The 24175-nt window shown below is 37.2% G+C and overlaps 6 protein-coding genes, 1 long non-coding RNA gene, 2 other non-coding genes and 2 pseudogenes across 13 annotated transcripts; 5 read left to right on the top strand and 6 right to left on the bottom strand.

Annotated features, from left to right (window-relative positions):
• Positions 1-1033: 1033 nt before the first annotated feature.
• On the bottom strand, positions 1034-2316 carry LOC109130446 (F-box/kelch-repeat protein At1g24800 pseudogene; annotated as a pseudogene).
• Positions 2317-4371: 2055 nt separating this feature from the next.
• LOC147946757 (uncharacterized) lies at positions 4372-5401 on the bottom strand. Its single transcript, XR_015591316.1, has 3 exons — positions 5265-5401; positions 4849-5139; positions 4372-4658 (listed from the first exon to the last, which is right to left on the bottom strand). It is a non-coding gene; the product is annotated as an uncharacterized LOC147946757 (long non-coding RNA).
• LOC104776666 (protein SOB FIVE-LIKE 1) lies at positions 4643-5577 on the top strand. Its single transcript, XM_010500767.3, has 2 exons — positions 4643-4782; positions 4885-5577. Exon 2 carries the CDS (start codon positions 4887-4889, stop codon positions 5334-5336), a length of 450 nt encoding a protein of 149 aa, XP_010499069.1. The 5' UTR covers positions 4643-4782; positions 4885-4886; the 3' UTR covers positions 5337-5577.
• Positions 5578-7847: 2270 nt separating this feature from the next.
• On the top strand, positions 7848-8478 carry LOC104776667 (GCN5-related N-acetyltransferase 1, chloroplastic). The gene has a single exon (XM_010500768.3). The coding sequence runs from the start codon at positions 7848-7850 to the stop codon at positions 8436-8438; it is 591 nt and encodes a 196-aa protein (XP_010499070.1). The 3' UTR covers positions 8439-8478.
• On the bottom strand, positions 8436-8801 carry LOC147946756 (uncharacterized). Its single transcript, XM_087502437.1, has 2 exons — positions 8649-8801; positions 8436-8571 (listed from the first exon to the last, which is right to left on the bottom strand). The coding sequence occupies exon 1, from the start codon at positions 8799-8801 to the stop codon at positions 8658-8660; it is 144 nt and encodes a 47-aa protein (XP_087358563.1). The 3' UTR covers positions 8436-8571; positions 8649-8657.
• Positions 8802-8868: 67 nt separating this feature from the next.
• Positions 8869-13963, bottom strand: LOC104776664 (chaperonin 60 subunit beta 4, chloroplastic). 5 transcript variants are annotated; one of them, XR_015591311.1, is made up of 13 exons: positions 11877-13557; positions 11673-11798; positions 11444-11581; positions 11268-11363; positions 10934-11176; positions 10575-10842; positions 10320-10489; positions 10080-10157; positions 9939-10010; positions 9758-9862; positions 9562-9654; positions 9409-9501; positions 8869-9322 (listed from the first exon to the last, which is right to left on the bottom strand). XR_015591311.1 is itself a non-coding variant. In XM_087502420.1 (13 exons), exons 1-13 carry the CDS (start codon positions 12117-12119, stop codon positions 9104-9106), a joined length of 1911 nt encoding a protein of 636 aa, XP_087358546.1. In that variant the 5' UTR covers positions 12120-13963; the 3' UTR covers positions 8869-9103. The 5 variants fall into 5 exon arrangements, 4 of the variants coding, with proteins under 4 accessions (XP_087358546.1, XP_087358550.1, XP_087358551.1 ...); XM_087502420.1 differs by having other exon boundaries at positions 10608-10842; positions 11877-13963; XM_087502424.1 differs by having other exon boundaries at positions 10608-10842; positions 11452-11581; positions 11877-13963.
• On the bottom strand, positions 13479-13564 carry LOC147946755 (small nucleolar RNA R160). Its single transcript, XR_015595699.1, has one exon. It is a non-coding gene; the product is annotated as a small nucleolar RNA R160 (small nucleolar RNA).
• Positions 13964-15089: 1126 nt separating the features above from the next.
• On the top strand, positions 15090-16546 carry LOC104778874 (UPF0725 protein At3g44770-like). The gene is made up of 2 exons (XM_010503289.2): positions 15090-15431; positions 15526-16546. Exons 1-2 carry the CDS (start codon positions 15195-15197, stop codon positions 16297-16299), a joined length of 1011 nt encoding a protein of 336 aa, XP_010501591.1. The 5' UTR covers positions 15090-15194; the 3' UTR covers positions 16300-16546.
• A 1509-nt stretch (positions 16547-18055) lies between these two features.
• Positions 18056-18141, bottom strand: LOC147946754 (small nucleolar RNA R160). The gene has a single exon (XR_015595700.1). It is a non-coding gene; the product is annotated as a small nucleolar RNA R160 (small nucleolar RNA).
• Positions 18142-20298: 2157 nt separating this feature from the next.
• LOC147946753 (UPF0725 protein At3g44770 pseudogene) lies at positions 20299-20616 on the top strand (annotated as a pseudogene).
• A 1821-nt stretch (positions 20617-22437) lies between these two features.
• On the top strand, positions 22438-23848 carry LOC104776661 (uncharacterized). Its single transcript, XM_010500762.2, has one exon. It carries the CDS (start codon positions 22500-22502, stop codon positions 23616-23618), a length of 1119 nt encoding a protein of 372 aa, XP_010499064.2. The 5' UTR covers positions 22438-22499; the 3' UTR covers positions 23619-23848.
• Positions 23849-24175: the final 327 nt, after the last annotated feature.

Below are 24175 nucleotides of genomic sequence, written 5' to 3'. Positions count from 1 at the left end.
ATTTTTTGCTTTAGGCAACAATTTTAGTTGTGCTGGCCCTGTTTTTGTCGGTCAAAGCTCCCTAGTGATGTTTCAACCTTAAGGAGTGTATTGGATTAGAAATTTAAAAAGATTTTTGATTTTTATTAAAATCACATGTTATTCAACTAGTGATTTACAAAACTCTTTACAAATTCTATGTTATTGAAACTGGCATTTAGATCAAATCATTCAAAATCATCTATAGTTATATGTTATTCAATCAACAATTTGTAAAAATTCTATAAAATTCACTGCTATTCAAAAGTTAACGATTCTTTTTAAAATTCTAATAAAACTGATTATGGGTGATTTTAAATACATTTTTTAGTTGAAAATAGGGATAAGAAAATCTCATGACCAGAGTGATTTGGATGGATTTTTTTCTTTCAAATGTTCAGATAAAAATATTGGAAATAATACATAATACTCTTTCATCACCCATCCTTTGTTGTTCTTCTATCTCTAAACACAGTTCAAGATTGATAATTCAATAGATTTTGGATCAATTGATTAGAAGGGAGATTCGGTTTTGAGAAAGAAGACGCTTCCAGTATAGGAGAAACCATATATGGCCTTACAACAAGTGGTTTCATTTTTTGAGTTGTTCCTATACGTGAGAAATTTTTTTTAGAAATGTTGAATCCAATTTTTCCTTTCTCATCATAAAATCTCACAAAATCACTCTGATTTTAACAAAAATCTCAGGAAATCACAATTTTTAAAATAATAAAAAAGCTAACAAGTCATTCAAAATACTTAAAAAAACCTTATTCAAATCTATCAATAAATCCAAAATATCATATCATATAAGAAACCATTTATGAGTGAGAGGGGATCACGCATGCATTGAAATATTTTTGTGACATGTACACCACCGTTTTTAAGCCTTAAAAGGAAACAACGAGACATGCATGGTTTCGAACAAGTGAGCGATTAAAAAAAAGGATAAATAAAAAACACGAAAAAAGCCGGAAATCTTTTACTTAATAATAGTGGGTAAATATAATCAAACCTAATCATCTATTTCTTTCCTTTTACAAGGTTGGTTGAGTTGCATCAAACTCGGAAGATAAGAAGATGAGCACACAAGTGGGGGACAATACAAATTCGAAATACCCCCGGATATGCGACAAGGTATCCCGAGTTTGGAAGAGTCTCCGAAAGTCACAGATTTAAAATATCCATCTTTTCCTATAATAAAAGCTGTGTAGTACGGAGCGGTCTTGGTTTGTAGAAGAAACCTGTCAACATAGAAAACGGCAACGAATTTCTCTTGCTCCTCAAAGAAGAAGCTCGCTCCTGGAAGTCCAAACCGAAGAGCTTTGAGTGCAAATGGTGTCATTTCCACTCTCGAAAACTTGCTCCAAGAAAGAGTGTTGGGCTCGGTCGTAGTAGTGGTGATCCAAATTTGTAATAATGTGTCAGAAAAATTCAGATATAGCACCATGAGCTGCTCTTCTTTAACACATGAGAGGTCCACACTGGCATTGGTGTTAGAGTTAAACGGAAGAGGCAGAGGCGGTCCAAATATTTCTTTTGTAAAATCAAAACAAAGCAAGAAATCTCCGCGATTTTGTATCCATGTATCTTCATCAGGCATTTGACTAGACAAGTTAGGTATTATATATCTTGGTCTCCAAGAAAATCTGAGTATGATCTCATGAGCAACCAAGTAAAAATTTCCCTTCAAAGACACGCAGCGTTCAAGGTTCAATATGTTCCTGTCGGGAGTAACGTCTAGAACCCTCCATAAACTAGAGCGAAAGTCGTAGATTTCGTATCTCAAATAATGCTTCGTTCCATAATATTTGTAATTATCCACAATCCTCAATATTTTCTGGTTATATGGTTGATGTCGTATCCTAGAACATACTTGTCCCGCTTGTGGAAATTTGATATGGATGTGATCCACCTTGTTTGACCCAAATAAGGGTTCCACACCATGAGCCTCGACCTCGACTTGTCTACGCATAACAATAAGCCGTCGCAATGATACATTTTATATATGTCGACTTGATTAAGTAGATCTACCTGCTTTATAGACAGATCAAGCAAGTCTTCGTCATCCTTGTCGTTGTTTTCACGGCAGAGATGAAATCTTAATGAACAAACTTTAGAATCCATCGTCACAAATCCCAAAAACTGCTCCTTAGCCGATCCCTTACCCAAAACCCAATCATTAGTTAAACCTTTCCACAACTTGCAAGTACATCGTATTGCTCTCACTGATGTTATGGGAATCTTGGTAAAAATCATCCCTAATAATTCTGGTGGAAGATCGCACATCCTCGTCATCCTCCTAAGTTTATTTCAGTGAAGGCTGTAATAGAATCTATGTATTGATAATTAGGGTTTTGTCTTTAGTGTGATATATATATCATTCGGTTCCGTATTCAAAAAGGAATACTCTTTTTCTTTTCCTTTTTAATTTATTCAATATAAGATGTTTTAATTCTTTCAATATATATGACTTCCATAATGAAAACATTGTGTATCTCATCTTCTAACGCTTATTCAAGTCTGAAAGATATCACAAAGGAAGAGTAAACCGGGCCCAACTCTGTTCCAATTCCAACCATCACGTACCAGCACCGGTTAGCCCTACGCGCTTTGAATTCTCTCAATCATAAGATGTCTTCTTTACATTGACTTCTTGATGCAGTTCTTGGTACATATATTGATAATTTGGTGGAGGCGTACGTGGAGCTTGTTATTATTATTATATATGTCCCGAGACTAATTAGTAAGTAAAAACAATAAATAAACTAAAAGGAAGAAAATAAAAGATTGAGTTGGTTGGTGTAAATGGGTACAGCTGTGGCCTGTGAGAGAGAGTACAAATACGTAAACAAAGAATGTCGGATTGTGATTATTACTAACAAATTTACAAACTATGATTTCGTCAGGGGAAGAGAGAGCCGCCCACAACTTCTCCTTTCTACCATCAAATCTCTTCTTAGTTGTTTTTGCATTAAACCCACCATGTTTGGTATAACTTATGACGTCAAAGAGGGCCAATCTAATTACGCTTTTTAACATAGCACTAGGAGCTGTCTTTAACCTGTCAGATCTTAAGAAATTGACACGATAAAGTTTAAGGTTCATTTCCTAATCAAGTTCTAGTATTTTAACTTTTACAAACCATAATTATTAGGAAAAAGTTGGACAGTCAAATCTAGTGGAATGAACCGAGTGGTGAGATAGTCACATACACACAACAAAATGAATATCAGTAAACCGTGAAACTTTTAGTTCATTTGTTATGAAGTTCCATCCTTTCGTCTCACCGACTTGCCAACCAAAACTATCATTTTGGTCAAGCCATTGTCTGATGATGCTTTTCGAATTTGTGACTTATCAAATTAAACAACAAAAATAAATGAATCGGTGGCACTAATAGTGACGTACAATGACATTCCACAAGTCACACACACGTAGGGCAGTTGATAGAAAGAGACACACAAGCGTAAACCCAACGAGTCCAACTCCAAAGTTTTTAGCCATTAACGATTTGTACAAAATTTCTAACACACATCTCTCCAAATTCATGAGACCCACATTTAGATATGTTTTTATTTTACTTATGAGACTCAAGCAAGTCTTCAAGGTAAAGGTCAAAGCTAAATAAATATATATGTTTACATTACTCAAAGAGAAGAGTCAAAAGTCAGAACAAAACAACCCTTTTTGTAATATGGAGCTCTCTCACACATGCACTTTGATTTGCAAGCTGTCACCAAGAGGCCCTCCTCCATTGAAAGTGAACATTTTAAGGTGACGCCAGAGAAACAGGAAACGCAATGAAGACAACTTATTCTTGTAATTGTAAAATCCTGTCTTTATATTTTATTTTTGGGTTTGTGACAGTTGTTTTACTTCTTTTTGTTTTGTCCTTATCTTTTAAAACAAAAATGACAAAGAAAATCCAGTTGGGTATTACCTTTTCAATACACAGAGAGGGAAGCAAAGGCTGCAACCATTTTAAAGACAAGTGAGTGAGGATTGGAGGAGGATGAAGAGTATTAAAGGAATAAGAAAGAGGAACAGCTCTTAACCTAATTAAGTAAATGCTTCTTTTATTCCTTCTTGTTTGTTGAGGTGGGTCTCTTCTGATTTCCACCTCAAAAGCTGATCTTTTCTATTTAAGATATAGCCAGTGAATACATAGAGAGAAGAGAGAGAGAAGAGAGAGAGAGAGAACCATATGATTATTATCAATTAAGAAGAGCACAGAAAGGACAAGTCATACAACCTATGAGCTTTGGTTACACATAACTAATGACAGAGCTCAGAAGGATGATGCTTGTTATGTGGATACTGATGTGTCCGGACTCTAAGACTAGATTACGGTTTGTTAGGGAACCAATATATTTGTTTAAAGAAAGGTTTTAGTCATATAAATATATTAATTTCTGTGTTGAAAAAGAAGAGCATAGGCTTTTAATTCTATATGAGAGAGTGTACTTTATAATGAAGAAGGCACTAACCTTCCTTCCCTTCATATATATCTGCAATGAGCTTTGTCTGGTAGTGCTTCAATTGAGTGAAAACTATGGTGCTAGGGTTGCCATGTGGTGAAACTTACTCCTTCTCTTCAATTATATGAGGCTTCCTATAGGCTCCGGCTTTTCTTGATACTTCAAAAAATACCAACAAAAAAAAATTATATTTATTGATGATGGAAGAGCAAAGCAAATGAGAGACAGAGACACAGTGCCTATATCAGAGAGTAAATTGGTGAGGCGGATTGAAACACATAAGGTACGTATCTAGAAAAAAAGCAAGTGATCTTTTTTGGTGTCTGTGTGTGTGTGCTAATCCTGAAACCTTGGGTTTGCTTTCTTCTTTGCTTTGCTTTCAAAGCCATGGAGTCTCCGAGGAACCATGGTGGCTCTGAGGAGGAGGAGGAATACAGCAGTTGTGAGTCAGGGTGGACTATGTACATAGAAGACGCCTTCCATGGAAATGACCATTCATCTGTTGTTGTCGATGATGATGATGATACACAGGTCAAAGAGGCTGATCATGATGGTTATGAGAACGATGATGGTGATAGTAGTGATGATGGAGGTAATGAAGAGAGTGATGATTCCATGGCTTCTGATGCATCTTCGGGGCCTAGCAAACAGTTTCCGATGAACATCAACAAACATGCAGCTAGGAAGAACGGTTCTAAACAAGTTTACCTTCAAAAACACCAACACACAGAGAAAACATTCAGCAACGAAGGAGAAAAATCAGACCTCAAAGCTAGACCAAGAACAAGCGCAGCTAGTCGTGTCCAGAGTAGAGGCAAGGTGAGCAAAACCAAATAAAACTCATGGCGAATAAGAGAAGAAAAAATGGGGGTTCGCTAAAAAATCTTAATCCTGTAATGAAGAGAGATGTTTCAGGTCTCTCACCAATCGTGTTGTTTGCCTTAAATAAGCCATGTGTAGGTAGTTGCATTGTTTTCTTTTGCCGGAGTATGTTTTTTTTTGTAGATGCTGTCCCAAATAAGTTATTTGCACGGTTCTGCGTTGGAGCCCGGTTATATCATATGTACCTTGTTCTTCAGAGACTTCCTTCGAACACAAAACAGAGCAAATCCTGATCTGCATGTTCAACACAGGAGCCATCAAGATTCAAGAAGGCGAGTCTTGGAACAAAAACCAACATTTCCTGATTAATCCTCAACAGTAAACAATTAATGACCAATCTTTGGCATTGAAAGGCTAACATTAGTGATAAAATGCTAATAATCTTTTTCCGAGAACAGGAAACGTTCATGGTAGAGGACAAAGCAGTTGATGACAAAACAGGAGTTTCTTAGGTTGCCAATTGTTTCTATGATATGTGGCCCAAGTAGCTAACAGCAGAGCTTTGCTTGCTAACAAAAAGTTCTGCTACTTTCAAGAGCTTCACATGTATCTTTTACAAAACAACAAACTGCAATCATTCAAAACCTGTCATTTTCTATTACTACAAACTCTTTATAACCACTTCTTAAGAAACTAGTTGCACATCAGGAAAGAAGTTATTAGAAAAGATCAGAAGTGAACCTGTTTTGATTTCTTTCCCACGTTGTCAACACAGTTGAACCACTTGTAACAGTAAATACAAATATTACCCATCAAAGAAAATTAAACAAACACGGCATATTAGCTATCACGAGAGGAATAATAATTGCACCTATAGTAGCTCCAAGAACAGTTTAGGAAATGGTGAAATTTTGTAACAGTATTACCAAAGATGAGGCAACAGTATCTTGGTACAACAAACAACCACCAATTATAATTGCCTTGCAAAACAGTACCATTAGAAAACAAAACTTGAAGTGTAAAATTTTTAATAAATGTCATGTCTCCAAGAAACTGAGTCAATAACTAATGAAAGGTTCCAGGATCACAAGAGAAGCTATCTGACATCCAACCAGCAAAACGAATAAAAAGCATTCCCAAAGTTCCTCCATTTCTGAATTATAATGATCAAAGAACAAAATCTTCAAATAGAGAAAATTACCAGGTTTAGCCTCACTCAGTTTCAGATCTTAATGTTACATGGAGAACCTAAGAATATAATTCTGACCACTTGAAAAGTTTTAAAAACTGTTGGAAAAGACCAAGGCATCACGAACCTGGAAGGTTAAGAAAATAGCAGACTTTACGCTTTCGTTTCTCCCTCTCATAAGGCTACCTCCTACGCCATCAATCTTGAAAAAGACCAACGATTTTCTAGTCCTATAGAAGGCTTCTGCTGTCCAGGCATTTTCCCTAGAGTCCTCCAACAGATGAACATTAATGGATTCTAACATACAGAGAACGTGGTTTGCACAGCTCTTTGATGGACACTGCTGAATACCAAAAGCAGAACATAAAAAAAACCTGCTAATAAGTAGTAAAATAAGGTGCAGAGCTGAAGAAAGAAGCAGTAAAAATGGAAATGAAAATGTGCACGTTCGGGAGTTAGAAGAAGCTGTAATGCATCAAGGTCTTGGACTAGCCCTATGCCACTGTCACTGTATACTTCTAGTTTTGGTTGCTTTTGAATTTATAATTATGAGGACAACACCATAAAATAAGCATGATATATCTATCAGATGATAGTTTCAATTTCCAAAATAACAGACAAACTCAGTTATCAATCAGAACTTGTACAATCTACCACTTAAAACCATCTTTGAATATGCAGATAGATACGAGAAACAAAGCAATGGAAGCTCCAAAATCAAGAAATGAATACCATTCATGAGAAACTTAAATGCTCTGTGGCTCTAAAAGTCTTTGCTAAGCAAGAAGGAATGCAGCAAAACATAAAGAAAAGAATCACTCATCCTCTGCTGATCACATGCCAGAGACCTATTCTAAACTTGGTAAACACAAAACAGCACAAGAACAATCATTAACTGCTTGTTTGCATCACCCAGTGATCAAACCTTTGACTAACCACAAGAATTATTATTAAGAACTCAGACATCATACAATGAGAAGCATCACCGAAGCAAAAACACAAAATAAATTGAAACCAAAGATTTGTTCTCTCCATTTTTGGATCCGTTTGAAGCTGCTCTATCACCCGCCAAAAGAATATCTCTGTAACTCTCAACTACCAAACGACAATAATCTCTGACAGCCACGAGTTTCTTCGTACTCATTTACATCCGAATTTATTTTATTTCCTCAAAAACAGAAAAGCTAATAACGTTCTCCGTCTATCCACAGCCACACACAAAACACACACTTTATCCCAATTCAAGGAAAAAGCACCAAAAAACTCATCTCTTTTGACTGGTTTCATAAATTCGAAGCCAAAAAAAATCGATACTTTAACAAGAAATAGTGTATACCATGCTTCTCGGAGGTTCAATCTCCACTCCTCCAGCTTCTCTCCGGTTAAGGTCCAACTTATACCCACAAAACGCAGTGACACAATCATCACAAGCAGCGTTTCCATCTGCAATGCAACGAAAGCCACCAAGCTACTCAATCAGCGACGAAGATCTCAAGTCAAGAGGCTTTCTCCTCCGTCGTACCGCGGAAGGACTGAACCTAGATCAGCTGAATTCAGTCTTTGTAGCCGTAGGTTTCCCACGACGGGACACGGCAAAGATCCAGGTGGCGCTGGAGCACACAGACGCGTTACTATGGGTGGAATACGAGAAAACGCGACGGCCTGTGGCGTTTGCAAGAGCGACGGGTGACGGAGTATTCAATGCGATCATATGGGATGTGGTGGTTGATCCTTCGTTTCAAAGCTGTGGACTTGGGAAGGCGGTGATGGAGCGGTTGATTGAGGATTTGCAAGCTAAAGGGATCTGTAACATTGCTTTGTATTCGGAGCCCCGAGTTCTCGGGTTTTATCGCCCGCTTGGGTTCGTCTCTGACCCGGATGGGATCAAAGGAATGGTTTTTATACGCAAACAGAGAAACAAGAAATGAAATATAAAGTTGGAAACTTTATAAATTTTAGTTTCGTAAATTCACAGATTACAACGTCTTTTAAACTGCACTTTGTTGTTGTACAAGCTGAGCTCTTCGTCTTCCTTAGTTCGTTCAATTCTCTGTACGGATTCTGCAGAGAACTCAAAAAAAAGTTAGATTCTTTGAAACAATTGTTTAAAGATTTGCTTTTGAGGAAGTTGCGATTACTTTTGATGGTCAAGAAGAAGCGGCTTTGGCATGGTGGAAGAAGGCGACGGAGCAGAGGATTGAAGCGATGAGAGCGAAGAACCCTAATCCGAACATCAGAGAGATTCCGGCGACGATCAGATCCATTGCTGTCTGCAAGCTTATGAGCATCATCTTCGTCTTCTCTCTTGAAGTTTTATCAGCTTCCGTTGTTTAGAGGATAAAGTTACAAATGATTCAATGAAGAAAGTGAAAGCCTCGCATTGACACGTTTATGAGATGACCAGAGCTAATGACATTTAGCGCAATTTCAGAGACCTTTAGCGCAATTTCAGAGACCCTCGTGTATACATACACGTACACAGATAGATATATATACACGTTGAGTAATGTTTGGAGATAACATTAAATGAGTATGTGACTTCCCATGTTATGTAGTATTTTCTAAAGTAAAGACAGTTTTCTACGACTGTTTCCTACTTTCTTGGAAAGTGGCTTCGAGTTCTTGGCATAATTTGAGGAAATCTTGGCAGTTTTCTGTCAGGAAACATGGAGGAGGTAGCTGGAGGAGAAGTAGGCAATGGTGGATTAATAATTGGTCTGGGTTTGATTTCTTTGATCTCAACTACAACACAATCCGATGTCAGAAAGGTTTGAGCCACTGATGCAGCGTGTTCCAAGCAACATCTCACAACCTGTGTTTCAAGTTCCCAGACAATGAGATGCGGAAACAAACATCAAAGAGAGGTCAACACTGTGAAATACTTAGTCATGTGGTTACCTTAGTTGGATCGATTATACCAGCCAACATCAGATCTTCATATTGATTCTTTGCAGCATTGTAACCGTACATAGTGTTTTTGTTCGATAAGATCTGCATATTTCAGAGTTAGTTATTGGAAGTTAGGGCTGGGTTCTATATAGCTGAGATTACCTTTTCTATGACGATATTTCCATTGGTGCCTGCATTTTTGGCTATGAGTCTTATGGGGTAGCTCAACGCTTTCTTGAATATTTCAGCTCCAATCTGCATATAATGTTGCAAGAAATATATCACATCTTCTGGGATGTTTAAGAAATGCTGATAGCTCGATTGTGATGTTCCACTTCCATGGACTAAAACCAAGTACCTTCTGTTCTGTGTTGTCAAGGGTGTCTTTGATTCTGTCCACTTTTGAAGCCAGTCGCAAGAGGGCGCAACCACCACCAACTACAATCCCTTCTTCAATTGCTGACTAAATTCTGAGAGATCAGGTTTCTTGGACTCACAATTTCTGAACCATGGGAATCACATGGTTTAACTGGAGTTACCTTAGTTGCATTCAGGGCATCTTCAACCTTTAGCTGTTTATCCTTCAACTCAACTTGTGTCTGTGCACCTACCTAAGGCCTTTGGAAGTTAGTTCAACACGATCAGATTGTTTTTTTGGTATCAGTGCTTTACAAAGTCACCTGGATTATTGCAATTCCACCAGATAATCTGGCTACTCTTTCATTGAGGATCTTCTTCTGAAAACTCTCCTCGGTGTTCTGAGTTACACATAAAGATCATATGAAAACAGGAGCATCCACATAATGGTGAGTAGAAATGTCATCTAACGTCAGCTGACATTTACTTCAGGTTCTAGTTATAGTGCCTTGAAAGAAGTCATTTGGATAACAAAATGAGTAAGACATGGATGATAGAAGGACCTGGATAAGATTTTTAATCTGAGAAACCCTTTCGTCTACTGCTTTCTGGGTGTCTCCATTTGTAACAATCAGTGTTGAATCCTTAGTAACAAGAACCCTTTTTGCTGTTCCTAAGACCTCCTTTCCAGCCTTTTCTAAGCTCAGTCCCATCTCATCTCTGATCACGGTAGCTACGCAGAGAGAATAACCCAGTGATTCAGTACTAACACTAAGTAACAAGCGGCAAAAATTATACTCAGAGCACAAGTGGTGTACGCTATGTCTTGTGTGAATATGAAGCTTGACTACCTCCAGTAAAGATTGCAAGATCATCCAAGCAGTGACTCTTGCGCTCTCCAAAGGCAGGAGCTTTAATGGCTGCAACCTTCAAGTTACCTTTTAGTTTGTTCCTAATAACAGGAGCAAGAGCGTCTTGTTCGATATCTTCGGCAACTATAAGAACTGGAAACTCCTCTTTAACAGCAGCATCCAATATCTTGAACATATCTTTTGGATTTGTTATTTTCTTATCAACCAAAAGCAGCTACAACAAAACAATGCAGGTATACTCTTGGCCATTGGTATTCCAAGCAAACCAGAGAGAACAAAAAAAACTGAGTAGTCTTGGTTCAGACCTTGCAATCATGGAATTCAGCTTCCCTCTTCCTTCGATCAGTAACAAAGTATTGCGATAAATAACCACGATTAAACTGCATTCCTTCCACAATCTCAAGATTGTTCACAAGGTATCTTCCTTTCTCTATTGTTACTACAGCAGCCCTCCCTACTTGTTGAAAAGCATTGGAAATCATGTTTCCCACTTCGTAGTCATTCCCCGCACTAACTGCTGCAACATCAGCAAGCTCATGATCTTCAATCTGCAAACACAAGGTTCGCGGTTTTGCTCTATTAAAGCTAGCTCCATTCTCAATTAGTACTCTCAAGGTTTAATAGGGATGGACCTTTCACCTCTCTGGACATTGACTTGAGCTCTAAAACAAGAGCTTTTGCGGTTTTCTCAATACCGCGGGCAACTTGAATAGGATTTATTCCAGCCGAAACCACCTAAAGACAAGGTATGAGATGAGATGGGTTCACAAGTGGTCATGGATGATCCAATTGGTCATAATGGGAATTATGTATACCTTAATACCTTCAGTAATAAGGCCATGAGCAAGAATTATAGATGTAGTGGAACCATCACCCGCAAGGTCATTAGTCTTAGCACCCGCTTGTCTCACAAGTTTCACTCCAACATTCTCTAGAGGGTCCTCTAATTCAATCTACACCACACAATAAATAAATAAAAAGCTATCATGGTTTTGGCATTTCATCAAGAAGATGAAGCAGAAGAAATACAAGGAAATGAGAAACCTCTTTAAGAACAGTTTCACCGTCATTGACGATCTTGGGAGGTCCGTACTTGTTCGGCAACACCACGTTTCGTCCCTTAGGACCCAATGTCACGCCCAATAGCTTAGCCACCATATCTGCACCTGCCTTCACCACCATTTTCCCCATAAGAAAACGAAATTCTATATAAAACAAGACTCCGAGATAAGATAAGAACGAGAAAACCTGAAGCTTCTTGGTGACAGAGCCATCACGGTTAAAGTGAACTTGTTTCGCAGCAGCTCTTGCTCCAAGGACAAAATTCGAAGAAGAAGAAGAAGGTTTTTTGCGGAAAGTTCGATCAGCAAGAGGCAACGCAGAGAGTGCAGCTTGTGAGGAAGCCATTGCAGTTGAACCGAGCAAAGGACTAGAAACAGAACTATCAGCTTCTGCGAGTAACAAGATTATAAGGTGGGAAAAAGATGTCATATCTCTTCATATACATTTGGTGTTGGGCCAGTTGTAGCAACAAAATTTTGTTGGTTAGAGCCCAACAGAGGAACGAAACCAATACTCACACAATTTTTTCAGGTAAACGAAGGTACATCAGTAGGCTTCACTTGCAAAATGCAAAAGTTTCAAAGCATATTGGTTTGAATAAATGTTCTATCCAATAGATAACAGTAGTCACGATATAGTCTGTATCAAATACCACTTCAATCTGAATTGCAAACTAGTCCATTACATTCAAACCATCTGATCAATAAAACACATCTTCTTCTTCTTCTTCTTCCGTATCACTCAGCCGAACCAAAGATCTTAAGCACCGGTTACAACATTCAGCTTGGATCAATTTTCTTCTCATTTCAGTTTTTTACCTTTAAATTTTCAGACACGAATTGTGATCCCCAGCTACTAGCAACCTCATTTCTGTGCAGAACCAGCGTCATTTCAACAAATCGATAACCATTGATTACATCCAGAATGCTATGTCCATCTTCTCTATCCCAATTCTGCAACACTTTCACCTAATCAGAAAGCTAAACTGTATCATGTGAACAGCACTAAAGCTTGTTTTTTTCCAACCTAATCTATCCTGCAGAAAGATAGCTACACGTATCAAAACCAAATCATACTTCGACTCTCAGGCATGACAGATACAATTCCAAACCAAACCAATACTCTTTGAATCTAATACTAATACTAAACCTCTCAGCCATGACAGATCCAGTTCCAAACCAATCCTCCTGGAATCTAATACTAATACACGACACAAATCACTGACTTTAGAGCACCCTTCACATGAGAATCAATACAGAATTCGATTCTTACAATTCAGTAGGATCTTAAACTACATCCCCAACAAAGAATCAACATAGCCATTGGCCATCTCTTGTTCATGCGTTTTTATTCTCTGGGTCTAAAACAGTGGGTCTTTAAATACAATGTCAAATTCAAGGCATTTTTTGTTTATGCGCTACTCTTCCATCTCGATTGTGCTCATATTTACGCGACACTTCAACTACCATATAACTTTCGGATTCAATTAGATTGTATAGAACAAGAGATTTCAATTGGCATCATACAGAGTTGAAATACCAAAAACAAACAAATATATCTTCAAAAGCTAAGCCATATATCAAAGCAGACTGCTAAATATGGCATCATAAAAACTCGTAGAAGAAACTTCATATAGCACCATGCTCGTGTAGTCTGAAACATCATATCTGTTAAAACAGACTATGATTTTCTTAGGTGCTAATCAAACTTGAATCATTCTCAGGAAAAACAACAAACAACTCAAGTGAACAAAACAAAAACGGATGGAAAAAAAAAAATGGAAAACAGAGCAATTCAGAGAACTTTGAAGGTTGTATAATAATTATATCAACATGAATTATGAATTCAGAGGCTAATTTTCTCATCATCATGCTCTGTTCCCTCCCAAATACAATCAACAAACACAATGTAATGAATTTTAAATAAACTAACAGCACTAAAAAAACTCTACTTATTGGCCAATACGCACTTCTGAGAAGCTCAACTACTGAACATCCCCAACAACAAGGAAACGTAAACGCCAATATATTGCACCAATTGAGTACCCTTTTCTCGAATTTGTTCCTTGCATCTATAAAAACTCGAAGATGCATGGGGCTATACGGTGCTTACACTAACTACTACTATTGCAATAAACAAACAATCAAAAAAGGTCCAACCTTTCTTCAACAGAAGAGAAGTGGAGCAAAAACCCATACATAAAAAAAAAAACTTTCTTCTACGATCCTAATGAATAAATCGATGAACGATGAATGATATCGTAGTTGACGGCTGCGTTGGATTAGGGGTTCATGTAAGCATTTTATAAGAAGACAACAACTTGGGTTTAGGTTAAGAATCGGGTCGGGTTTTTTTTTATTTTATTTTTAATGGTTTGGTTATAATTACATTGTTTCTGTCGTTTTGTCATTTAAATAAATTAACTACATGTCGTTTTTTACTGTTGATGGTTTAAGAAAAATTGTAAGGGCTGTACGTGTAGGTGTAGGGATAGGTATGTTACTTTTGGGCCGAGTCCAATTACAAAATATTTATGGGTATGAATAAAATTGACAAATCCTATATCTCTTGATGAGAATGGATCAGTTTTGTTGATCCTTGACTTTTAGTTAAAAGTACACTTGATGAGAATGGATCACTTTAGTATAATATACAACTCCTAAAATAATAATTTTGTAGTGTTCATCATATGTACTATGTATGTAGTAGTACTAGCCACTTGTATTAAGGATCAACGGCACACAAAGACCAAAACCAACATACAATTATATATGGCCAATTTTGAAGATTGATCATGTCGACTAAACTTGTATGCTGTTTGATTTGTACTTATTTTACCGATTTAGTTTTGAATGGTCGACAAAGTTCGAGAGGCGCCGCATTAATGGAGAAAATTTATTAAGATTGTTAAATTAAATAGTTACAAATGGACGATAAGAACGTTGATATTTTGAAGAGGACAACATTAAAATCAGCAATCCAACAATAAAAATAATGCACCTGAATCTTAACCAAATACTAATACATTTCTTATTTATACATAGTACGTACGTAGTATATAGAAAGGATTTTTTTTTTTTTTTTTTTTCATGAATACGATGATGGCTGATAGCTACACGAAAGACGAAAATATCAATTTTTCAAAATACTCGGTTGGCTGTGGCGACTTATAGACATACGGAGGTGGTGGTGAAGAGATGTACAAGAAGAGTCGGGATAACATGTCGGCTAGACAAGAAGCTGTTTGAACATCGATGTTTCTCTTGCAACGTACGTACGTGTGATATCATCCAGTGAGCCTTTCCATAAGCTCTCTCTCACGCGGTCCGGGCCGGCACTGGGCCCATTAAACCACTCGGTCTATCCCATATACAGTATCTAATGACCTATCTATCTATCGGTACAAAAAAAAAGATACAGATTTAATCTCTTAGATTTCTACCCAAAAAAATCTCTTAGATTTCTACCCAAAAAAAATCCCTTAGATCGATCGAAAAGAAGAGGATGGCGGATCAGCTGCGGCGGCTATTGGAAAGCGGAAAGCTGACGGACGAACAATGCCTTTCTTTTTTGAGGGGATTAGTTTTCGATAAAGAAAATCCAAATAGATTCGACAACCGGAAATCTCTGGTGCAGTTGTTGGACTTGCGGAATTCAACTGAAGAAGTATGGGGCCCTATGTTGCGCCACTTTCATGAAGAAGAAGATGTGGATTACCTTCGCCAAAGAGATGATAGTCAGGTAGGTCTTACTAGCCCTAATTTTTTTTTTTTTTGGTCCCCCATGGCGATATTGTAATTTGTATTTTTTTTCTTTTTTTTTATATTGGGTTTAGGGTTTCGATTTCGATCCTGACGTTCGTATTCCACGTATTTACGGAATCTCACCATTTTATTTTGGCGTAGAAGAACAACCACCTACTGAAATGGCTCTCTACGGCCGGTTGGGAGTTCATTGGTTCAACTTTGAGAATAATAGGAACTTGGAGTTCATACGCATACCTAAATTGAATACCGATCATCCCTTTGCTACGACTTACTATATTACTGTCGACGTTAAAGATGTTGATGCTGCTGCTGATCATTCTCTCACTTTGCAAACTATGGTCAGAAGACCTTTCATTGACGAGTTTATTCTCTACATGGAACACTGCCGAATCAAACTCACACCAGTGGAAAGAGATGCTACTGGCTTTAACTTCTACCATAGTTTTGTGCCAGATAAGTTTTACCAAGGACCTATGCCTGCCTTTTTGTCGGAGCCACCAGAAGATGCTGATGATAATGATGCTATGAGATTCTACGAGGTTCCGGACATGGACATTGATAAATATGATTGGCTTCTTCTATATGCCGAGTTTGCACTTTTCCATGTTTGCGAAAAGGCTGGATCTCATTCTTTCCTGCCTGAGGAGATTGAGATGAAGAATGTACTTGTGGAAACCCTAGAAACTCATACCGAGCCGTCTCTGAAGCTCAAGTCTATGAATGCTATCTTCCACATCAGCTTCAGGGTCAACAGTTTCGACTACATAACTGTAGTAAGGAGAACTATTGATCGGGTTCCAGGACATATGTTTCTCGAAGTCGATTGCCCCAAAGAACCTTGAGGTTGATTCTCTCGACAATTTCCTTCAAGAGAGGATCAATAGAAAGGAAGCAAATATTTATAGCATTCAAGTAACGACAACTAGAATGTTTCTCAGAGCAATTGTTGAACAAGTATTATTCTATATTGTTTAATAAAACAAATAAGCTTCACGTTTTGTCTAAGAAAAACTAGAGAGGGATCGGATATGTCTTTGATAACTACCCCTTACCATATTTCATATTTGAATATGCATACCTTGAAGTTGTCAATTTAAACTCGACGAGTAAAGAAGTTTCCGTTACCATATTTCATATTTGAATAGACAGACATACTTTGAAGTCGTCAATTTAAACTCGACATCAAGTAAAGATTTTTTTTTTTTTTTTTTTGGTTTTAATGTGAAGATAAAGAAGTTTCTTTCCGACTTCTCTTTCACTCAATTTGTAAACATGAGCTAGTTCTTGACTATCTCCCTCTTGTTTGGTTTGGTTTAAAGATATTGTAACGAGATATAAGAAATTAAAAACTAAAGATGTCGTCGATATATAAAATTTAAAATATTGATTAGTGAGGGATTTTTTTTTTGTGTGACTTTCCTATGCAAAAGATAAATTACAGAGCTATTTTTTAGTTTTATTATCTACAATATAATGTTCACTGTTTTCTTCGATATTAAACCTTCACGAATTACGTGCCGTACGTCCGTACCCTTTTCTGACCCAACCGCATGTGTGATGTGCCCACTGGCCACTGCCCAATATCCATCCACACGAGTACCCGACCCGTCGAGCCTCTTTGTACGACTTAGAATTAGAAATTCCATCTTTACTTAATATGAACCAGTTTATACATATTTTAATGATCAAAATTAAGGAAGTGTAACTCGTATTATGATCTTCTCATCTCCAAATTTACTTAGCTTCTTTTAGCTCTTCACGTGCAAGTGCATGGCTTCATTAAGAGTGCACGTGCATGGCTTCATTAAGAGTAAGTGCTGTCTGATTTGTCCACTTCTCTGAGGCCTCATAAGATATTACTATATGTACGTACTAGTAGTGTCTCTCATCTTTAGGAGTACAATACCTGACCATGCATGCTCTCGTGACGGTTCTATACTAAACATTGTATTGTATATATCACAAAAAGATTTAGATGGATGTACCGAAAACAATGTTAATGCACTACTCTTCCAACTCGATTGTGCATGTTTAATTTATTTAACGCGACATTTTAACTATCATTTAACTTTCGCATTCAACTAGATTATGTAGAAAAAGATTTCAATTGTCATCATACAGAGTTGAAATTCCAAAAACAAACAAATATATCTTCCAAAGCTAAGCCATATATCGAAGCACACTGCTAAATATGGCATGATAAAAACTCATAGAAGAAACTTCATATAGCACCATGCTCAGTGGCGGATCTAGCCAAATTTGTCACCAAGTGCAAAAGACTATAAAATTGGAACATAGATGGCGTCAAACCCATGACCTCATTTTTAATATGGTGCATTCCTACCTTTATGCCACTTTAACTTTAAGAATTCATACATAAATTAAACAATTTATAGTTTCATATGGTGCACATGCACCACCCTTGGATAAGGTGGATCTGCCCCTGACCATGCTCGTGTAGTCTGAAACATTATATTTGTCAAAACAGACTATGATTTTCTTAGGTGCTGATCAAATTTGAATAGATCTCAGGAAAAATAGCAAACAACTCAAGTGAACAAAACAAAAACGGATGGAAAAAAGAAAGATAGAAAACAGAGCAATTCAGAGAACTTTGAAGGTTGTATAATAATTATATCAACATGAATTATGAATTCAGAGGCTAATTTTCTTATCATCATGCTCTGTTCCCTTCCAAATACAATCAACAAACACTATGTAATGAATTTTAAATAAACTAACAGCACTAAAAAACTCTACTTATTGGCCAATACGCATTTCTGAGAAGCTCAACTACTGAACATCCCCAACAACAAGGAAACGTAAACGCCAATATATTGCACCAATTGAGTACCCTTTTCTCGAATTTGTTCCTTGCATCTATAAAAACTCGAAGATGAAAGGGGCTATACGGTGCTTACACTAACTACTACTATTGCAATAAAAGATCCAACCTTTCTTCAACAGAAGAGAGCTGCAGCAAAAACCCATAAACCAACAAAACTTTTCTTTTACGATCCTAATAGATAAATCGATGAACGGATTATATTGTAGTTGACGGCTGTGTTGAATTAGGGGTTCATGGAAGCAATTTATAAGAGCATTCTCATTCCACATCTTCAAATGTGTGTCTCTAACTTTTAATAGTATTAAAAATAATACTAATCTAAGTTTAGATTCTCACACCCTTGTTTTTATTTTTTGTCCTCCCATTAGTCATCCTTGGGTGTCTTATTAAAAATGTGTTTAAAGATTTGTTCTTGTGTTGCTAGTGTTTCTAAGTTGTATTTGCTGCAATTAGGGTATGTGTGTATTTGTTTCATAAATGTCAAAACAAAAGGTAATCATCAATAACAGCAAGTCTGAGCTCATATCATTGAATATTTGCAGAAACCTGTGAAATGGAAAGCAAACTTTGAACAAAGCAAGAGAACTTGAAGAAATACTGAAACTATAAGCAAACTAAAGAGGAGTCTACAAAGATTTAAACCTCGGATAGGATAAAATCCACATAACCTTTTCTTGTTGCTGAATGTATCATACACAAATTGTCTAAAGAACATTTTTTTCTGAATCCAAAGAACTGTGAGTTAAGAGCCACATGGAACCATCCAAACTACATCTGTTGGACCAGTAAAACCGTTCCACTCGAATGACTTATCTTCGTTCATGATCACTTTCTGCTCTCTCACAAAGTAGTATTCTTGTTGAGGCAGATTTAAGTCACCCCTCCTTTGACTTTTTCAGCCAACATGTTTCTCAATACCTTCACGTGATCCGTCAAGTTCACAAACACCTCAATTTTATTCTTGGCACCTTTACACTCATCAGAAGATGGCAACACAAATAGTTTAATCTTCTTCTTCGGGACGTTCAAATACGCTGCGGTAGATTGCTTCGTTTGTGGCAGTTGAACCCTCACAGAACGGGTATGCAATATTAGGAAAATAAAACTAGAAATTGTAGGTATAGTAGAACGGGTTGTGCCGATCCTGCATCAAAACACACACAAGTCCTAAAACCACACGGTTTGGATAGAGTTCTAAGAAGAGAGGGAGAACAATGGGAAAACCTGAGAAGAAGCTTATACATTTGGATTTGGTCTATGGAAGGACTTGCTCTGTTCCACCCACACACACTTCAGGCTTCTTGAAGAACAGGAACAAAGCCAAAGCATCTCAAATAGCAAATCAATACTAGCCTTTTATGAATCTTTTCTCCACTAAACTCAGTTAAACATAAGAGTAAAACAAAACGCCCAGTGAGATAATTAAGAAAGACCCACTCCAAAGACCACAGAAAGCATGAAATTAACCTCATTGCCCAAAAGGTGTATGTAAGCAACAAAAGCAATAAACTTTTGAGTAGAGGAAAGAAGAATTTACAGTGACAACCATACCAGCAGCAATATGAGGACCATTTTGGGTATTGCTCCAATTCCACCTGCCACACACATCATCAAAACAAAGTTTGTTCGACGAAATCAGCAAAACAAAAAAAAAAAAAAATTGAATAGTACAAAAAAATTCACAGAGGTAATTGGGGTTATTAACCATACAAGAGACTCATTGAACCTTAAATACAAAACAAAACAAACAAAATTGAAAGGGGGAGATAAGCAATTGCGAATACCTTTTCTCCATAGGTCGAAGACTTGATCGAAGAAGAAGACGACGAGGCGACATCTCTTTCTCCTTCGTATTCATCACCCGATCTCGATAACGACTCATGAAGAATAAGACTTCAACTTCTTCCATAGTTTTGTTGTAGATAAGTTTTACCAAGGACATATCCCTGGTTTTTTGTCGGAACCACCAGAAGATGCTGATGATAATGATGCTATGAGATTCTACGAGGTTTCGGACATGGACATTGTTAAATATGATTGGCTTCTTCTGTATGCCGAGTTTGCACTTTTCCATGTTTGCGAAAATGCTGGATCTCATTCTTTCCTGCCAGAGCAGATTGAGATGAAGAAGGTACTTGTGGAAACCCTAGAAACTCATGCTGAGCCGTCTCTGAAACTCAAGTCTATGAATGCTATCTTCCACATCAGCTTCAGGGCCAACAGTTGCGACTACACTTCTGTAGTAAGGAGAACTATTGATTGGGTTCCAGGACATATGTCCCTCGAAGTCGATTGCCGCAAAGAAACCTGAGATTGCTTCTCTCGACAAGTCCTTCAAGAGAGGATCAATAGAAAGGAAGCAGATTATATAGCATTCAAGTAACGACAACTAGAATATTTTCTTTATTAAATTTATGAATGTTTCTCACAGCAATTGTTCTATATTGTTTAATAAATCAAATAAGCTTCACGTTTTGTCTAACAAAAAATTAGAGAGGAATATGTCTTAGATAACCACCCCTTACCATATTTCATATTTGAATATGCATACTTTGAAGTTGTCAATTTAAACTCGACGAGTAAAGAAGTTTCCCTTACCATATTTCATATTTGAATAGACAGACATACTTTGAAGTCGTCAATTTAAACTCGACATCAAGTAAAGAAGTTTCTTTCCGACTTCGCTTTCACTCAATTTGTAAACATGAGCTAGTTCTTGAGTATCTCTCCCTCTTGTTTGGTTTGGTTTAAAGAAATTGTAACGAGATATAAGAAATTAAAAACTAAAGATGTCGTCGATATATGAAATTTGAAATATTGATTAGTGAGGGATTTTTTTTTTTTTTTTTTGTGTGACTTTCCTATGCGAAAGATAAATTACATATTTACATAGCTATTTTTTTAGTTTTATTATCTACTATATAATGTTCGCTGTTATTACGTTCCAAACCCTTTTCTGACCCAACCACATGTGTGATGTGCCCACTGGCCATTGCTCAATAGTCAATACCCATCCACACGAGTACCCGACCCGTCGAGCCTCTTTTGTACGACTTAGAACTTAGAATAACCATCTTTACATAATATGAACCAGTTTATACATATTTTAATGATCAAAATTAAGAAAGTGTAATTCGTATTATGATCTCCTCATCTCCAAATTTACTTGGCTTCTTTTAGCTCTTCACGTGCAAGTGCATGGCTTCATTAAGAGTGCACGTGCATGGCTTCGTCAAGAGTCTAACTGCTGTCTGATTTTTCCACTTCTCTGAGGCCTCATGGCTTCATAGTGATGATAAGACGTTATTATAGGTAAGTACTAGTAGTGGCTCTCATCTTTACGAGTACAATACCTGAGTCCTGACTCCTGACCATGCATGCTCTCGTAACGGTTCTATACTAAACATTGTATTGTATATATCACAAAAAGGTTCAGATCGATGAACCGACAACAATGAGTTAGGAAACTATACAAGTCAGTAAGTAAACAAACATGGAATTTACGTTGACAACTTCTAAGTTTAAACCAAAACGTTTCCTCCGTCATGGTTTCCGATATTATTTAAAAGTTTATATTATTGGAGAAAAATTCTATAGATTATTTATATAATTATCCATGATTGTTTTATATATGAATTTGCAAGCAAGTTATTGTAGTCTTCTTGATATTATTTAGAGATAAAAGAACCGAACATATCCTGGAAAGCAAACTTTGAAACATGGTTGTAAAGCAAAGGTTAATTATTATCAAATCTTTTTTATACAAAGATAATATATATGTTTGTGTATCTTGGAATGAAATCTAATGATAACTCTCAATTACAAGTGGACTGATAGAGAATATGGAAAATTTATTTCGCTCGCGTTCCTTATGGCAGCTGGAGCTACACTCATGACGTCCAATTTAGATTGACAACTTCAAAGTCTACACAGTGGATGTAGAAATATGGTAAGGGGTAGCTACCAAGGACCTCTTCCTAAATTTTACCTTTAACAATTTCTCAAGTTAAGTTGACTTATTTTAAATAGAACCATGTTGCACTAAGAAAAATTCATAAACTTCAATAAACAAAGCATACCAGTTGCAGCGGTGACTGCTATATAAACCGCTAGCTTGATACTAACAACACATTCAAAAAACAATTTGGTTATAGAGTCTTACACAAAAGAAGGAGTACAAAAGTTTTTTTCAACATGGCCAAATCTAATTGGCCATCTTCATTTATGTTGGTCTTATCCTTGTACATGTTTTCCATGGTTGCACATATAAGTGCTCAATACTCTCCACCAACACCACCATCGTATGTTTATCCGCTTCCACCATATGCTTACAACAGTCCACCACCATACGTTTATAATCCCCCATCACCTCCTCCGTATGTTTACAAAGCTCCACCGCAATCTCCTCCATATATCTACAGCTCTCCGCCACCACCTCCATATGTTTACAAATCTCCCCCACCACCTCCTTACGTCTATAGCTCCCCACCACCACCTCCATATGTTTACAAGTCTCCCCCACCACTACCCTATGTCTATAGCTCCCCACCGCCTCCTCCATATGTTTACAAGTCACCACCACCTCCTCCATACGTACCTCCATACGTCTACAAATCTCCTCCACATCCTCCTTATGTCTATAGCTCGCCACCACCTCCTCCATATGTGTACAAGTCGCCTCCACCACCTCCATACGTCTACAGTTCTCCGCCACCCCCTCCTTATGTTTACAAATCTCCTCCACCACCTCCCTACGTTTATAACTCGCCACCACCTCCTCCATATGTATACAAGTCTCCTCCTTATGTCTACAGTTCGCCACCGCCTCCTCCATATGTTTACAAGTCTCCTCCTTATGTATACAGTTATCCACCGCCTCCTCCATATGTTTACAAGTCTCCTCCTTATGTCTACAGTTCGCCACCGCCTCCTCCATATGTTTACAAGTCTCCTCCTTATGTCTACAGTTCGCCACCGCCTCCTCCATATGTTTACAAGTCTCCACCTCCATATGTCTATAGCTCTCCACCACCTTATGTCTATAGCTCTCCTCCATATGTATACAAGCCTCCTCCTTATGTCTACAGTTCGCCACCGCCTCCTCCATATGTTTACAAGTCTCCTCCTTATGTCTACAGTTCGCCACCGCCTCCTCCATATGTTTACAAGTCTCCACCTCCATATGTATATAGCTCTCCACCACCTTATGTATATAGCTCTCCTCCATATGTATACAAGCCTCCTCCTTATGTCTATAGCTCTCCGCCACCTCCAAGTTACAGCTATAGCTCTCCCCCTCCACCGATATACTAACCATATATACTTGATGAAGTGAACCTCAAAGGAAGATTGTATTTAATAAGTGAATCCACGGTTTAAAAAGCTTTTTCTTTCGAGACTTCAACATATAAGAAATGTACTGAAATATTTATGTGCATTTGCACTATGGGTTGTTTGCTTTTGATGTTGTTTCCCCTTCTAATAGATCAATGTTTTGTTTTCCATTTATAACTATTGAATAAATTTAATATTTTAAAGAATAACTGGGTATATATATTCATCAATATTTCTTCATCAAGATGTGCAATAGAACATATGAAAAAATCAAGAGTCAATAGCTCGACCTTTTGTATCTGACAACTTTAAAATTAACGTAGCTCAACCTTTTTTTGATAGCAGTTCGAAGCATAAGTTTTTTCTTTGACAATAAAAAAAAAATCCACGTTTAGACTTCTATCAAACATAAAAAATCTTATTATCTAAAATTTAGTTTTCAAAGTTAGTAACTCATGTGATTATAATACGTGTCAATTTTAAAGATTAGAGATTTTGCCATGTGTTATACAAAATTTTATTTTAATAAATTTTAA

Source organism: Camelina sativa, chromosome 3 (assembly GCF_030686135.1).
Source record: "Camelina sativa cultivar CO46 ecotype springtype chromosome 3, ASM3068613v1".
Taxonomy (NCBI): Eukaryota; Viridiplantae; Streptophyta; class Magnoliopsida; order Brassicales; family Brassicaceae; genus Camelina; species Camelina sativa.
This window is presented reverse-complemented; position numbering and strand designations above follow the sequence as displayed.

Bases quoted from the DNA above. Each gene is read 5' to 3' on its own strand.
- LOC104776667 (XM_010500768.3), top strand. From the start codon at position 7,848: ATGCTTCTCGGAGGTTCAATCTCCACTCCTCCAGCTTCTCTCCGGTTA.
- LOC104776664 (XM_087502420.1), bottom strand. From the start codon at position 12,119: ATGACATCTTTTTCCCACCTTATAATCTTGTTACTCGCAGAAGCTGAT. The intron at 11,799-11,876 runs GTTTTCTCGTTC...ATGGTGGTGAAG, and splicing joins CTGTCACCAAGAAGCTTCAG to GCAGGTGCAGATATGGTGGC. The intron at 10,158-10,319 runs GTCCTTCTATCA...TGTGTAACTCAG, and splicing joins AGATTAAAAATCTTATCCAG to AACACCGAGGAGAGTTTTCA.
- LOC104778874 (XM_010503289.2), top strand. From the start codon at position 15,195: ATGGCGGATCAGCTGCGGCGGCTATTGGAAAGCGGAAAGCTGACGGAC. The intron at 15,432-15,525 runs GTAGGTCTTACT...TATTGGGTTTAG, and splicing joins GCCAAAGAGATGATAGTCAG to GGTTTCGATTTCGATCCTGA.
- LOC104776661 (XM_010500762.2), top strand. From the start codon at position 22,500: ATGGCCAAATCTAATTGGCCATCTTCATTTATGTTGGTCTTATCCTTG.
- LOC104776666 (XM_010500767.3), top strand. From the start codon at position 4,887: ATGGAGTCTCCGAGGAACCATGGTGGCTCTGAGGAGGAGGAGGAATAC.
- LOC147946756 (XM_087502437.1), bottom strand. From the start codon at position 8,801: ATGATGCTCATAAGCTTGCAGACAGCAATGGATCTGATCGTCGCCGGA.